This window comes from Labrus bergylta, chromosome 16 (assembly GCF_963930695.1).
Source record: "Labrus bergylta chromosome 16, fLabBer1.1, whole genome shotgun sequence".
Lineage (NCBI taxonomy): Eukaryota > Metazoa > Chordata > Actinopteri > Labriformes > Labridae > Labrus > Labrus bergylta.
The window spans coordinates 24697394-24713493 of NC_089210.1; the positions used below are offsets into that span (position 1 = coordinate 24697394).

The 16100-nt window shown below is 42.3% G+C and overlaps 1 protein-coding gene across 3 annotated transcripts; it reads right to left on the reverse strand.

The window, feature by feature from the left end:
* Positions 1–7: 7 nt before the first annotated feature.
* epn3a (epsin 3a) lies at positions 8–12935 on the reverse strand. Of its 3 annotated transcripts, XM_020655397.3 has the most exons (11): positions 12623–12935; positions 9510–10255; positions 7412–7530; positions 6647–6724; positions 6095–6187; positions 3528–3611; positions 3236–3365; positions 2870–3037; positions 2661–2747; positions 1363–1599; positions 8–1075 (listed from the first exon to the last, which is right to left on the reverse strand). In XM_020655397.3, the coding sequence occupies exons 2-11, from the start codon at positions 10105–10107 to the stop codon at positions 783–785; spliced, it is 1887 nt and encodes a 628-aa protein (XP_020511053.1). In that variant the 5' UTR covers positions 10108–10255; positions 12623–12935; the 3' UTR covers positions 8–782. The 3 variants fall into 3 exon arrangements, with proteins under 3 accessions (XP_020511053.1, XP_020511054.1, XP_020511055.1); XM_020655398.3 differs by lacking the exon at positions 6647–6724 and having other exon boundaries at positions 12623–12934; XM_020655399.3 differs by lacking the exons at positions 6095–6187; positions 6647–6724 and having other exon boundaries at positions 12623–12934.
* Positions 12936–16100: the final 3165 nt, after the last annotated feature.

A 16100-nucleotide genomic window follows, 5' to 3' on the forward strand; every position in this document is an offset into this window, starting at 1 on the left:
GCAATACTCTGGTGATACCCTTATATTTGATGAGAGTCAGTGGTTCACAAGCAATGAATTGAACTCATGATTCATACATTTTCTAATACCTTGATTATGGTAAATTCAGAAGCACATTCATCCCAAACTATATTTCAATTCAGTTTACCCCAGAATTTCAGTTCATTTTGGTAAAATCGTGTGTACCCAGATGTTCCTCTTTAGATCGGGTCCAGCAGAAGCCTCACAAAGTTCATCTCAAGAACTGGACAGGTATCCTATTCTTGTATTTGATCAGAAGTTCATCTCTTTTCCTGTTTCCAGAGTATATGACAGCAGCAGTGGCCAGCTAGGCCAATCACAAAAACCAGCTGAGTGAGCAGGAGACTTAGTGACAAGTTAAAATACTGTAATACATTTTCCAGGCGATGAGGTGAAAAAATGTTGTCAAACTGTGCTTTTGTGTGAGTTTCTAACTGTAGTCAATTCATAATGTGCTATGTCCCTAAAGAGTGTTTTGACAGTAGTGATATAAATACTTTCTGTTAAAAAAGCGTCATCCCTTTTATATCATATTACTGCATTCATGACATCAGGAGCAGGACAGATTGTTGCAGTGAAGCGGAGAACCAGCTTTCATCAATCTAAGGGTTACTGTGTTATACCACAATATAAAATCAACAAAAATCAGGCTTTTGTAAAGGTCCTTCGGTCTGTAGTTCGGCCTTCAGTTTGTTATATTTCAATAGCGTAAACTGAAGGCATTCACTTTTATCTAATATATTTCCCAGTTTCGTTGGTCCTCATAAGAAAGGGTTCTGGCTGTCATGTTTAGCCAGTGATCCCTCAGCGCTGGCCGAAGAGAAGGGCAACAAGGGCTCAGGGAGGTTCCCTGGCAGCTCCAAACCAGGCTGGGTGGGGTGAGTGAGTGACGATGGGAGACTGGCAGGCTGGTGGCTCATAGGCAGGGGCAAGGAGGCACTGTATGGGAGAGAAGTGTTGGGAGCTGCAGAAGCTGGGCCCGCACCCAGTTGATTCAGACTAAGTTTTGGCTGCTCAGTTTGGAAAGGATTGGTGGGTGAGGGAGCACTCAGGCCTAGACAGAAAGAAAAATAACTAATTAGTATTGCTATAGTGATTTAAAAATAAGATTTTTCATTTCTAAGGCTGAACATAAGATGTTTGTTATTTTTAACAATGACTTGAATTGCATCACAGTTTCATGTAGTGACTCTCCTGCAAACTCTACAGCTCAGATCAGTGAATTGCTGAAACTAATCTACAGATGATCTACAATGAATTAGCTACAAATGCAAAAGTCTAAACTAAGTTGCTCCTAAACTAAACAGAAATTCCATCTACAACCAGTTATACAACAAATACCTGAAAGAAAGGGGTTCTTTGTCTTGGCTGGAGGGTTTGCTGGGATCAAGCTGTCTAAATTCACCAAAGAAGCTCCTGTGGGGCCCAGGAAGGCCTCGGGTGTCCTGCACGTTCGAGGGCTGGGTGCAGCCAGGCTTTCTCCAAGACGTGAGAGGTCAAACATCTCAGGGCTGCCATCCCTTCGGCCATTTACATTCACTTGACCTCCATCCATGGCTTCATCAAACAGGTCCCCATCTGACAAGCAGAAAAAGAGTGAATCGTTAGCATATGGGATGTAAAACTACAAAATGAGAACAAACTATAATTACTGCCTAACAGCTGCATGTCTCACCAACCTGTGGTGTTCAGTTTACATGTATTGTTGTGTTTTCCATAGAATGACAGTGCGCCCCAACAGAGGCTATAGTCCTTGACCTCTGACCTGCTGTACTACATGTCATTCCCCTCTGCACTTTACTACATGTTACTCCCCTCTGCATTTTACTGCATGCCATTCTCCCTTTCTCACAGTGCTGTCCTCTGAATAAAGTCATAAAAAGCCCCCAAAATGATCTAATATAAAATAGTATAACTGGGACATTGATGGAAGATGGATTTGTAATTTAAAACTATTTGGAAGTATACATTACCCATAACAAAAAAACAACATGAGTTAGCCTACATTATACTAAAGAGGTTGCACAACATAATTACAGGAGGGATACATTTCCAGAGATAGTTACTCTCTATATTATAATTCCCATTAGACTGTTCCCGTTACAGCAGAGAAATAAAAACAAATGAACCACATGTAGCAAAATTCCCTTAATGCTGGATATATCATTCACAAGAATGTGAGGTAAAAGGGACCTTGACTTATGTTAAACAAATATATCAGTTTCTCCTGGAGTCAAAATGTGTGTCTGCAAAGCTGAAGATATTCGTTCCTGATTTATCACATTCACAAGAAGCAGACAGATATGATAGACATTTTGATGTCACAGTGAAGTTGACCTTTGACATGTTTGGGTCTCAGAGATGTTTGTCTTAATTATAATGTGAATTTTTGAGCTGTAGGACTAAAATACAGCTATGGCTCTTTTGAGAGATCACAGTGACTTTTGACTATCGACCACCTACATTTAATCCTTGAGAGCAAGTGTATGTTAAGTCAGAATTGGAAGACAATCCCTTCCGCTGCTCCTGAGATATAGTATTTACAGGAATGGGATGAACAGACTGACGCACAAATGAAAAACATAACGCCCCAGGTCACTGCTGTCGGTGGCACAGATGTATAGAAATGTATTATTTACCTGAGGGGCTTCCCATTCTGGGAGAAGGTACTCTAGCAGCTCCTCTAAGCGCTGATGAGGCTATGAACGGATCAACTCCTGAGGCAACTGCAAACGAAAAAAATATAATGGAACAGAGTTTCAGGAGTTCTTTGTTTTTTAAGTATGGGAATGGCTTGTACTAATTGTCTTTAGCTGATTTGAGACTGTATGTGCAACCCAAGACTGACCCGTGTTGCCAGGGAAAGCCCAAACTTGGCCTCCAGCATGTGGGTTGGAGGCATTGCTCTGCGGATCATCCCAGGGGGCTGCTGGGGGCTCCCATGGTGGAGGGGGGCTGTTAGATGTTGGAGGTGCCATCCAGGGAGGATCCACTCTAGAGGTGTTGGTGCTTCCTTCTTCATTGGCATAGATTTGAGTAAAAGAGAGAAAGGCCTTTATTCTACAGCTGAGCTTTAATTGTAGCGTGTTAGTGGAACATATTAAACACTGTAAATCTATTTTTAAAAGTAAAGGATGCCTGAATTAAATCAGCAACAAATGCTTTCTGAGATGAAAAATCCTGCTTTGGTTATTGTAGCAGACTGAAGGCTCACCCAGGGAGTCCCAGGGGTCTGTTCCCCCTAGACGAGCAGCTGCCTGGTGTTGGTTGTTATTCCACTGATGGTCAACAGGAGGCGGATCTGACGGCACTGCAAAAACATCTACTAGGTCCATGAAGGCAGTCTGACCAAAGAAACAAGGAAAAAGTATGAGTCAGTTGAGGATATGGCATGTATTAAATGGCTGGGTTGATCTCAAAGCACGATATGCTTAATGTTCACTTCAATGTACTGTTATATGTCATCACACACCCATTGAGATATTCCATACCTCAATATTTCATACCTTGCCTTTAGAGTCCATCTCACGTTTGCTCTCCTCGAGAGCTTTTTGAAGCATCGACTCGTCTCCTTGGCGACTTAGCTGCTCCTGTTAACACATACAGACACATGGACTCCTTTAGGCAAGACAGCTTCAGGCAAAAATCACATATTGTCAGCATCATACTATATTTATTACTCAGCAGCTTCACACAAACACAAACGCCAGCTGGTGATTTTCCCCGGCAACACATGACCCTGAGACAGACGAGTGCTATGAGCATGAACCAGAAAGTTGCTTGGTCAAGGAAGGAAGAAGTCAGAGCAGTTCTATTGTGCAACAGTACATTAGCATACAGTAGACAAAACAGAGACTGTAAGATAGGGTGAGTGGGAGAGAGAAATGGAGTAAAAAGGTTGCCAGATTTACCCCAATAAAGCAATAAGAGAACAACAAGGCAAAGGAAGCAGAGGGTGTTAATAGAAGTTTTGCATTATAATGTCCAGGATTATCATCAAAGGAAATAAGTTGAAAACACAAATTCCCTGCAATAATACAGGAATAATGAGGTTAAAGTGGGAACACGCTACATAATTAATGTCCAAGCTTTAAGCTATAACCCTCATGAAGCCTTGTTGTGTTGTTTTACATATTTTAAGACCGCTGACTGATTTCAAAGATCATACAAAGTTGGAGTAGGAGTTGTTGAGTTTTAGTTTTGCAAAATAGATTAAATTATCATGGACCACTGTTACTGTAAACCATAGATTCCACCTTAATCTGCAGCATTTCTTCAGTCACATACTCTGCTTGGATAAATGCAGCTGAGTCAGCCAAAACCCTGCAAAATGTGCCCTATAGTCCAAAACATCCTCTGCAGTGCACTTGTATTTTTATACTCTTTTTTTGTGTTGTAGCTTCTGTGCTAGTTTGCACTTCAAGCAAAGATGGAGACTGCAAATTATTGATGGGCGACTTTAGAATTGGAAGCTTTGGGACTATTTCGAGTTGTTCCAAAAAAATTCAAAGCCCCAGTGCTTCAAAGAAGGCAAAACTCAGAGTCATCTATGGACTTGAAAAACCTCCATCGGCCCTTCATGATTGTCTGAACTAACACCAAACCTCACTTAAAGTAATAGTTTTTGGTCTAATATGTGAGCAATAAAAATCCAACTAGCCCTATGCCACATGCCAATAAAATGATCTGTATACTTTTTAATTTGCTCTGCATTCAATGTAGTGTCATATTTTTCAGTCAAATAACCTTGAACTGACAATGGCATGAATAGACAATTCATTTGCTGTCACAGAATATCCATTAAAGACTAACTACAAGCTTATGAGCGTTGACATTTTTACCAGTTTGAGTAACCTTAAAGTGGTTTTCACTAAACACGTGTCATCACTGGTTTCTGAGTTAGCCATTAGGCATCAAAGCTCTCGTAGGACAATCACACCAGCCTCCATCAGTGCGGATTGTCTTGTCCCAATATACTAGACCTCTGTTGGTCAGTCTGCTTTCTCTGCAAATTGGGCAAAACTTTCTAACTCTTTACCTCCCAGTTTAAAACTAAAGACCAATATTAACGCTTCTAACAGAGGACTCAAAACAACAGTGCTCACATGAATAACTTACCACTGGTTTATTGTCTGATCATGTTGCCTTTGTTTTATAGCTCCTATCTGCTTCTAATATAGCAGAGAATAATATGAATTACATTAGCTGATTAGGGGTGCAGTGGTTATCCCTGTTGCCTCACAGCGAGGAGGTTCCAGGTTTCGAATCCCTGTCAGGCAGGAGCCTTTCTGTGTGGAGATTGCATGTTCTCCCTGTGCATGCGTGGGTTCTCCTCTCACAGTCCAAAGACATGCTTGTTAGGTTAATTGGTGACTCTAAATTGCCCGTAGGTGTCAATGTGGCTGGTTGTCTTTCTCTACTGTATATGTCAGCCCTGTGATTGGCTGGTGTACAGTCCAGTGTGTACCCCGCCTCTCACCCAATGACAGCTGGGACTGGTTCCAGCCCCCTGTGACCCCAACCCTGAAAAGCAGTATAGATAATGGAAGGATGGACTCCATCCATTATCTGACTGATTTTATTTCATTTTTACATGGTATCAGGTAGAAATATTTCTATGATTATGCCTTTTCTGTGTCCATTGCTTCAATCTTCCTGTTGTTGTTATAAATCATTTTTCACTGTACTAAAAGTCTCTGAGCAGCCAAACTGAATAAAGTGCCCTCTGACAGGGCCAGCGATGTTTGAAGCTTTGGACATTCCTCCGTCAATAAAAGCTTGGTTACAATGTATTAAATGAATTCATATAGGAATGAAATAAGCCAAAGATCTTCATCATCATCCACCCCTTTTTTTAAGTACAAATCAGCATTTTGTAACCACTGCAGTATTTTCTTCCACTATGTTCCTTCAATAAACAGTTGAACAATCACCAATTTTAAATCTATGATGCCAAGTCTTCCACTATTGATCAGTTAGAATTTTAAAACTTGTGCTGCCATTAGTGCTTGGCAGCTTGTACATGAGCAAAGTATATCCCTGCCCTCAACCCCCCAGACCCAAAGACGCTTACCTGCTGGTGCTCCTCCTTGCTCAGACTCAGGGCTAACTGCAGCTGGGTGTCCTCATCCATATCCACTGTTGGAGGTACGACACGTGGGACTGGCTGTGAAGGTGTTAACCAGGGAGGGAAGTGCAATCAGTATTTGGTTTCAACAAATGTGGACGAAAAAGAAAAAAAAACACCAGCGCATCCTCGCTGTACAATGCATGCAATTCTACACGTGACCAAAGTTAGAGTAAAGGAGATCAACTCTTTGAGGTTCCCTGACACCACACCAGATGAGGTCAGTGTTTGATGTGGGTATCTCAGACTAGAGGAGGAGAGATTAAATGGTTAGTGGAAAGAAAAAATGAAGCCTCTTTTGTTTAGTCACCGGAGAAAGTTACATGTCCTTTGGCTGTTGAGGGTTGAGGGAGGAGAGTGATTAGTACATGCAGCTGTTTCTCAGGAGAGCCCAGCCTTGGCAGTGAGGTTGGTTTCAGTGTATAGAAGCAACAGGAGATGTGCTTTAGGGCAAAAGATGCAAATTAAGTGTTGTCCTTAGTCCCAGCATACTTGTACCTTCTGGGCCTCCTCCTTGCTGAGAGTCATAGCGATCTGGAGCTGGGCCTGTTCATCCATGTCCACTGTGGGAGGCGGCTAGGGTCAAGCAGGAAGGATTATGGGTAAGACTGATCAAAGGCAACTTTAAACCACGCTTGATTTAAGTCCAGAGATTCTAAAATATTTTTTTAGGATTCAAGGTGATTCTGAGGAGAGGGGTTTCACAGAAATCAGATGTATGGATTTCAGTCTGTTCAATAAAATCAGAGCTGTTTGGATGGATTGCAGAAGCTGCTGTGCAGTACAATATATCCCCGCAGTAGCTGAGCAGAAGTCACAGAGGGCAATGGCTGCCCTTGCTGTGGAGACGAGAGTGTGCTGTGGATGCTTAGGAGTGGATCAATGCACACATCCTGTCTGGCTTCTCACTCTTTCACTCACTGCCTCCTCACTCTTCAGTGAGAAAGCCCTTCTCTGACACTGATTGGTCAAAGTGCCATTAATGACCACATCGCAGACAGGGATGATGATATCACTTTCGGTTAAAGGTTCTGGGAAACGGTGGCCTAGAAGAGTCAGGCCAAAGGATTTTTTGTTCGCCTTGATAGACAGTGATCGAGCTTGGAAGTGGGAGCCATTAAATGTTTTATAACAGTATAAAAACAAAACATGTCGGCAGCAGAGCGGCTGAGAAGCCTCTTTCTGTCAGGCGCATGTGCTCTGAGGATAAGAGGTTTGTGTGTTTGTGCTTTGGCTTGTGCATGTAATCTTAGTTAGAGGTACCTTTTCACTTTCTTCTCGGCTCATAGCCAAGGCCAGCTGCAGCTGCAGCTCTTCTTCTCCGCTGGTCGTGGGCCGAGCTTGCTCCAGGTCTGGGGCAAATCGAGGTGAGGAAGAGGAGGCTACAAAGACAGAGAAGGAGCAGAGGGATTGGTGTGTTAAGCAGGGGACACTTAGTGGGGGGATGTCAAAATGTAAAGGGGGCAAAATGTACAACAATTAAAGAAAACACTTAAAGCTGATTTTTTCTTTCCAGCTCAAAAAAAAGCTGGCCATGTTTTGCATGTTAAGTTTTTCCATGGCACGTTGTTTAGGGCCTTTGCTGGCATTGCTTGCCACGGTCTGCCTGCACAGAGAACAATGGTGCGCCTGTGTGGAGAGTTAGGCTGGTGGAAGGGGAGAGGAATGGACGGGTTGGAGTGGGGCCCATCTTATTACCCTGAATCGTCTTGGTGGGTTCCAGCACTAAGGGGGGGGGGGGGGGGGGGGGGTGCCAGGCTGTGGGTCATGGGGCTAAGAGGAGGCTGCATGTCACATGTTGGCAGAGTCAGATCTCATAAAGCAATCATTTTGTCTGTGCTGCCCCCACATATCAGACTCCAGACTCCTGACCCATACCCAAATCATCCATTATCATTTTGTCAAACCCGCCAAGCATGTGCCAAGGCGGAGATCACCTTTACATTTAAAAGCCAGAATGAGAAACTCCTGCATTATGCACACAAACAAACTTTACACCAGCAAATATAATATTATGATCGCATTCCTGTCTGCATAAAAACCAAGTGTTTCTAATTTCTCTCCATGACTGACCGAGTGTGAAACAGACGTGGTCATCCACCATGAAAGCAGCCTCTGTCTGAGGCTTTTCACTTAGCTTAGCATTTTTGTAATGATATCAGATGAAAATGGGGTGTGTGTTTTTTTTTCCATTTTAGCGAGCCATGCTCTTATTGTAAAATAGCTTTACCACACAAGCGGAGGCGGAGACTGTTTCTGCCACATGTTTCCGCTGGCACACATTCAGGCCTTGAAAAGTGTGTGGGGAATATGTTTCAAGTGTAAAAGCTATTGAAGTTAAAGTCTTTGATATATTAGTGGTAACAAAACAGTCAGATGTCGGTGTTTAAACCAGCCTCAGACATCATAGTAGCTGAGAAGCTTGTGCACAAACCGCACAGACATGCAAATCACGGTACAGACCAGTAAAACCACATTTACAAATGCCACTGTACATAAAGCTACTTGATGCTTTCCACAATATCACCAAAGTTTGAAAGTGTTTATGGCAGTAGTTAAGTCAAGACATCAGATGTCCAAACCGGCTAAGTAAGGGCTCTGCTATTGCGTATCAGATTGTATCAGCTCAAGTCAACATGGCATCTAGTCGTGCTTTCACATTGGAGGCACACACACACACACACACACACACACACACACACACACACACACACACACACACACACACACACACACACACACACACACACACACACACACACACACACACACACACACACACACACACACACACACACACACACACACACACACACACACACACACACACACACACACACACACAGGGCCTCCTCTCTTTTGTAAATCCAGTTTAGCTGACGTGACTGTAAACAGGCGAATGACAGGAATGCGGACGTCAGAGCAAAACTGATCCACCACAATTCAATAGATTATATTTAATAATCTATACTTATCAGGGTTTAAATGCTGACATATCTTGGTGAGAAATTACAGACTCATTAATTAAAACTTAAAGGATAGTGAATTCTGAGCTGGCAGCATCTCCATAAATCCCTTTCTGTAACCAAATGGAAAATTTTAGGTGAAGGAAGAAGTGCAGGAATGCTGTTATTCAGTTTCATTTGTCACCCACAAGTTCAGTTCTGAATTTATCTGACAAACCCGTGACCTGTCATGCGTGCATTCCTGACAGTTGACTGATCACATGCCAAAGAAAAATGGAGGCAAACTTCAGATACATATTTTCTTTTAGGAACTTAATTTCAATTTGAGTTCCCTGGTTCTACAAAGTTACATCACAGTGGATTTGGAAACATCAGATATCCCTGCTACTACTCACAGTGAAAAGAGGATGGCGAGTCTCTGCACCTGCCTAACTCATCCCCATAACCCCCAGATGAGCTGGGTTGGCTGGTGCGGCGCCCCGGGTAAGGAGGAGGAAGGGATCCGGAGCCTAAACCACTGGTGACACCTGTCATGCGTGTCTTGGTCTTGAGTGCCTGACTCCTCTCCTTCTTCAGCTTTTCCTCATCTTTCAGCAGAGTAACCAGCTGCTTGGCCTTCTCCCGGACATTGATGCCCTGGTCTCGTCCATCTCGATCTATGTACTGGAAGTCTCTGAGTGTCTGGATGGTGTATATGTTCTCCCGGCACTCTTTGGCCACACGCTCAGAGCCTGTTTTGATCAGGTAATCCAGCAGGGTCATCGCCTTATAAACGTGCCTCCAGTTTTTACCATGGTCATTAAGCCGCTTCCAGATCATGCCCATAACCTCGGTGAAAGCCACTACATTAAAGGTCAGGTCTGCAATCTCAGACATGAGCGAGCTGGGGGGACCCCAGGGATCGTTTGAGGTGGCCTCTCGGACTTTGATCTCGGCCTCCGTGTAGTTGTTGACCATGTTTTTCATCTGGCGGCGGAGCGACGAGGTCTGCATGATAGCGGAAGTGTTTCACGAGCAGCAGAAAGACAGTCAAACAGCAGGCCAGCCTACTGTGTTGCCCCAAGTAAGGTGGCACGTTAGAGATGAATGCAATACAGTCGTCCTCCTGTTGGGAACTTCAGTGACGTCCACAGGTTTGCTCCTGTTGAAAAGAAACCCAAAAGAGGATCATTTGAGACTGGAACACTACGTATTATTCTTAATATCATAATGGCAAATTTAAATGGAGCGATCCAAACCTTTAGTATTGGTGCTCCTTGTTTTGTCATTTATTAAAACACTGGCGACTACAGCTCAACATTGTGTTTAAAAGGAGAAAGAACAACTCAGCACCAATAAGCGATGTGAAATAAAATATCTGGGATGAGGTTTCCCTGAAACAAATTAAGAGATCTGGTTGAGTGGTTAGTTTGTCAGTGACCAATTTGGTGTCCAGTTCCCTGAATTTAATTTTCACAAATGATTTCTTCTTTCTCATAATGAAATGATTAGTTTCAGGCCTGATGACTGTGTTATCAGAAACACTGGGAGGGGAGGAGGCTCCACCTCTCCTGTGTTTTTCTGACCTGATTACATCATCACAGCAGCAAAAGTATTCCAAGACTCCAAAAACTGTTAAAACAAAAAAGGCCAAATCATCCACACATCAGTCTGTCAGAATCACCTATAGATCCTTTTGCTCACTTTAATAATCATGATAATCGTCTTCATTGTACCGTACAGTCAGTGCAGTGTTACTTCCCCCTGGACATTAGACCTCTACTCCACTCACAGTCAGGGCAGTGAGTCAGTCTTAACTCTCCACTCCCAGATCTGACTCGTGTATTCAGAATTAAGATGCATGATCACAAACAATCAATCTCTTCTCTTGAGAGTCAAGTGCTGTGTCGTGAGTAAGCACTTTGACTTACAAAATATTAAACAGGAGCATGAGATAAGAGACGGCTTTTATAGTGGTTGGTATCCGCCCCTTTGGTGAAATGCCACGCCAATGCATGATTTTTGAGACTGATACTAAAACTACAGGTAAAAAAAAAAAATCACACATTACCAAAATAGTTGTCTTTATTTATTATTAGTTTTAGGGCAGGGAATAATGCAGACAGTTTACTGTACATTGTGCACTGATCATGAGAATGCAAATGTACTAAGAGAGCTGTTCTCTTAATTTAAGAACTTAATGTTATTATTTCATAATTGTACATTTTAAACCACTTCTAGTATGGACCACCATCTGCTGCTGTACATGTGACTGCAGACATGCTATGTTTCGACACTATTTAACCCAGGCCATTGTTTTCTGCATAAAATGTTACATGAAAAAAATATTGGCCCTTTGAGGAGATCTTATAGCAAAAACTGCATTCTATAGTTCTATAGCTCATAACTGTAGGGGGGTAAGGGAATAATATCAAGAAGAAAAAATGGTGTGTTAGAGCAAGAAAATCCACATCTTTATTAGCTCTGGTATCAGCCACACTGAAGATGTGATGCAGAGCTGAAAGCATTTTAGGGTGTAAACGCCCCTCATTAGGCTCTGATGATACCATGAATAAAAGGTGACAGCATCAAACCGGACTGCGGTATCTGTCGTACTACGAGTGAGCTTTAATGCTGGAAATAGATTGTTAAGTGGTGATGAGAGAGGAAATGTTTGTGGCCCAGCTGGCCGCATGCAGGTTAAATCTCAAGTGATAACCAATGCTGGCCCAGTTCACCATCCAATCCCATTAGCTCCTGCTTCCTGGTTCCTGGGGATTATATGGCTGGAGAGTAATAATAAGACAGTCCGTTGAAATGCACTCTTGCTGTAATTCTTCTCAAATTAGAGTTGTTCAAGTGGAGAAAGGGTTTTGATGTCGTTACACATCAAAGACAGGCAATTACACTGTCCCTCCAGTCAGAGTTCTAATCCAATCTACATACTGTTGTGCTTACACTCATTAGGAAATAATATATTTTGGGGCAACACTAATTACTATCACTTAAGTCAGAGTGATACTCTACTGTAGAGAGGCATCACACATAATACTCTTTGTCACACATACATCCTCACTCTGGATTTCATCAGAATAAAACTAATAAGGACCTTGGCAAAATTGCATTCTCCTCTTATAGGCATTTTAAAATATGTATGTTATCTGTCATTCAGGTCATTCAAACGCCCTGTTTCTGAGACAAAGTCTGAACTGTTACCAGATCAGGCCTATAGGCTACAGGCTGGGCCAGGTATGTTTTATGTGTCCTACAATAAAAAGACAACAAATCGCTGCATGAACGCATGCAGATCCAGGTCTAACTTCTCTGACATGCCCTTCTGTCCCACACTGGGACGGCTGCTCGGGACATTATCATTCACGTTGCGTCAAATAGGACGATCGTGTAAGGTGAAGTACGGGACCGTGACTCAGCGTTGTTTCGGAGTTTAAAAGTTGCAATCTCGTCTAAACGGAGAAGAAGCAAACTGAATCGATATTCGACTCGCAGCCCTCGATTTCCCCCCTCTTACCTTCATGTCATTTAACGCGTCAGCGGGGTCCAAAGTTGGGGAGGCTTCGGGTGGAAGGAGAAATGCCTCCGCCCCTCGACATATCCCGGAGAGCTTTCGGACAGAGAGAAACCAACAAGAGTCCAAAAAAGATTGTTCAACCGCAGAGGAAATCATCCGCGCAGAGCCGCGCGCGCTCAGAACCAATCCAAAAGTAACGCGCGGCGGAGCGGCTCTCTTATCAAACTAAGTTGTGTGTTCATAACACAAATCCGCTGGGCTTGCAGATGGAACAGGCCCCCCTACAAAAACACACACACACACAGTGAAAATGGATGTAGAGGGAGAGGAGAGGAGAGGAGAGGGGAGGGAGGGAGGGAGGCCTGCTCGGTGCATGCAGAGTCAGACTTAACCCTTTCACTGCCGGCTGTAAAAAGCATCTGTGCTCACTGGGGCAGGTGATGAATCACACTCGTGGATTTTACTGTACAAGCATAAAACATAAATAATTTTAGACTATGTTTAAGGAGAGATAAAACACTTGGACAAAAGCCTGCATTTGTTCAGCCACAACTGCTAATCCCATTTATCACATAGCCTGAAGAATTACAGTGATAGCCTCAGCTGCTGGATTACATTTCAGCAGATCAATGAGCCCAGCGAAACTGTAAGTAATTTAATATAACAGAATATATAAACAATACATATTGTACAGGCATAAATATAAAGGGATGCAACACTTTAGAAATGGAAGGTCAAAATAAGGTGGCTTTAAGAGTGTGCACCCCAGACCCTTTAATATCCCATAGACATGTGCTGGTTATGCTTCCTCCAGAGAAAGTGAAAGCTGCCCCAGTGGGGATTCAACAAAAAGCCACATTTCCTTTTTGGAAGATCATCATTGCATCCCTGCTCTTTACTTATTCATCACCACTAATGGGATGTTATCTGAAGTCACGTCCTTATACATTATACACGACCTAAATCTCTTCTGTGTGTATGTTGGCTTCATTTCAATCAGTTCAACCCAAGTTATCAATATGAGAGTACACTGTACAGACGGATCATATCACTGGGTTGAACTGAATAATGATTACCTAAAGAGAGAGAGAGAAGCAGCAGGACATGAGCAGTGTGGGCCTTGTTGCTGGTTCACTGAGCAGGATATACAGGAAATACCAGCTCCACCTTGAAACAACAAAGGCACAACTCTTGAAGACGACAAAGGGCGAACTGTATAGAAATCAGAAGCTTATCAAGAAGTGAAGATGAACTTTGATATTTATAGCTCATATATGGTTCACATACGTTTGAAGTGTGCTCTCCTCACTGTGGGAGTGTACATTTACTTGTTGCAGCTGTTTGATTCTCGTATGACTCCCATTGATCAGGTCAATCCCGCTCAACTTCAGACACCTCCTGCAGCCCTCCTCCTCTCTGTCTTGGCATCCCGTGTCTTTATTTCTCCTGAAAACAGATGCCTGAACATTCTTTGTTTCCCAACAAAGGCCTGGTGAGGTCAGTGCAGAGCGGGGGCATGCAGGCAAGGTCTGGGAGCACACAGGGGGGGAGGAGAGACAGCTGACAAGTAACACCAGTCTACTACTGCACGAGCAGTGACATCACACACCAGAGGAAATGGGACATGTGTGTTTGTCAGTTAGTTTGTTTGTATTTGTGTGTGTGTGTGTGTGTGTGTGTGTGTGTGTGTGTGTGTGTGTGTGTGTGTGTGTGTGAGAGAGAGTGTGTGTGCGTGTGTGTGTGTGTGTGTGTGTGAGAGAGAGTGTGTGTGCGTGTGTGTGTGTGTGTGTGTGTGTGAGAGAGAGTGTGTGTGCGTGTGTCTGAGAGAGAGAGACATTTTTTAAATATATACTGTACATTGAATTGTTCTTGCTACAAACAACTTCTTATTATCTCTTTTGTCCACTTTAGTAGCTTACTTTGGAGTCTTTGCTGCCCTCTTGTGGCCTTTGTTTTGTAAAATTAGCTCCTGTGTTTTTAAGGCCTCTGGAGCCTTAAAAAAAAGCCCCCAGAGGCTTAAAGAACCACCTGATAGATCTAAATCTGTTGGTCCTACATACTTTGATTGATTTCTTAATGTGTTGTAAATTTTTTAGAAAAGTTCCTCAATTTGTCAAACCAACATTGTAACATTATGATGGTTGTCATGAAAGTGCCTAAGGCTTCAAGCATGGATTATTTCCATCAATAGGACCTGGTACTTTTATTTTTTGAAAATAATGGAAAAGGCCTTTAATTATACCACAGAGCACAATTTAATATATGTACATGTCTGTTTTTGTTTCATTAGCAGATAGAAATGTACAGTTTAATTTCATGGACAATAAGAAGCAGATACTTACAATTTGAAGTATGTTTGCTTAAAAGAGCAAATTAAATGTAGCATCTATTACCACATTTGTTGTGACTTTGTTTTCTTTCAATCATTTCTTCAACTTCGAGTGCTGGGAAGTTTCTCTGTACCAATGTAACTTACATCACTGACATTATATCATTGGGGTCCATGGGGACCCAGTAACGAATGAAGTCTCTGAGGCTGAACAGACTGTGTAGGTGACGCTCTGCGTATTTTTAACATCATAATGTGCATCTGGTCTATTTCTATATTTAGTCTAAATGTAATTTCTTTAATGTGACTGATGTTTTATAATCATGCAGGTGGCTAAATTTAATCATATGTAGTCCAAGACGACGCTACAGTGAGGGACTTTTTGATGGGTTGATGATGTTGTCCAATCATTTCCTTAAACGATAACCCAGCTGTATCCCATTAGGAGGGAAATGGTTTCTATTTTGAGTCACGTAACCAGGAAGTGAACAGGTGAACAACAGTGGGTGTCAGTGTAATTATCAGCCATTAGTGCAGGATGATGTTGTGCTGGGAGAGAGGGCAGTTTGATCATAATATTGCTGCACAACATAGAAACTGTATAAATATTTACAGGTCACATTGACTTTACCTTCCCAGACTTCTTTTATTTTTATTTATTTTTTGAGGGGGGGGATAATTGATTAATTAAATCAAAATTTAGTCTTCTTTTTAAGACTTTTACTTTCTTCTGACCTCATTAAAATCAAAATGTATGAATGTTTGCACATTTAAAGAAGTCATAAATGTGTTCAGACCTTAAAGCATTCTTCCTTCTTTTAATAAAGATCCCAAAAAGCCCCTCACATATGAAGCCATTGGTGTCAATTAGGCCCCAAAAAGTCTGCTGGAAAAGTTGAAATGGGACTATTTGCCCATATTAGAGAGTCAGAGTTATATAAAAGCAACTATCACCACATCTTGTAGACTCAGAGGAGAGTGTTTTTTTTTGTGTGCGTGCCGTCATTGACGTCAGTAAGGTAGCTTATGTTAGTATAGAGAAACTGATGAAATGCCCTCCAGGAGGACTCTGTATACCTCTGGATGGTCAAATAGTTGACGGATTCCTGTGTGTTTTTATTACAAAACTTCAGTGGATTTATTTTAAAT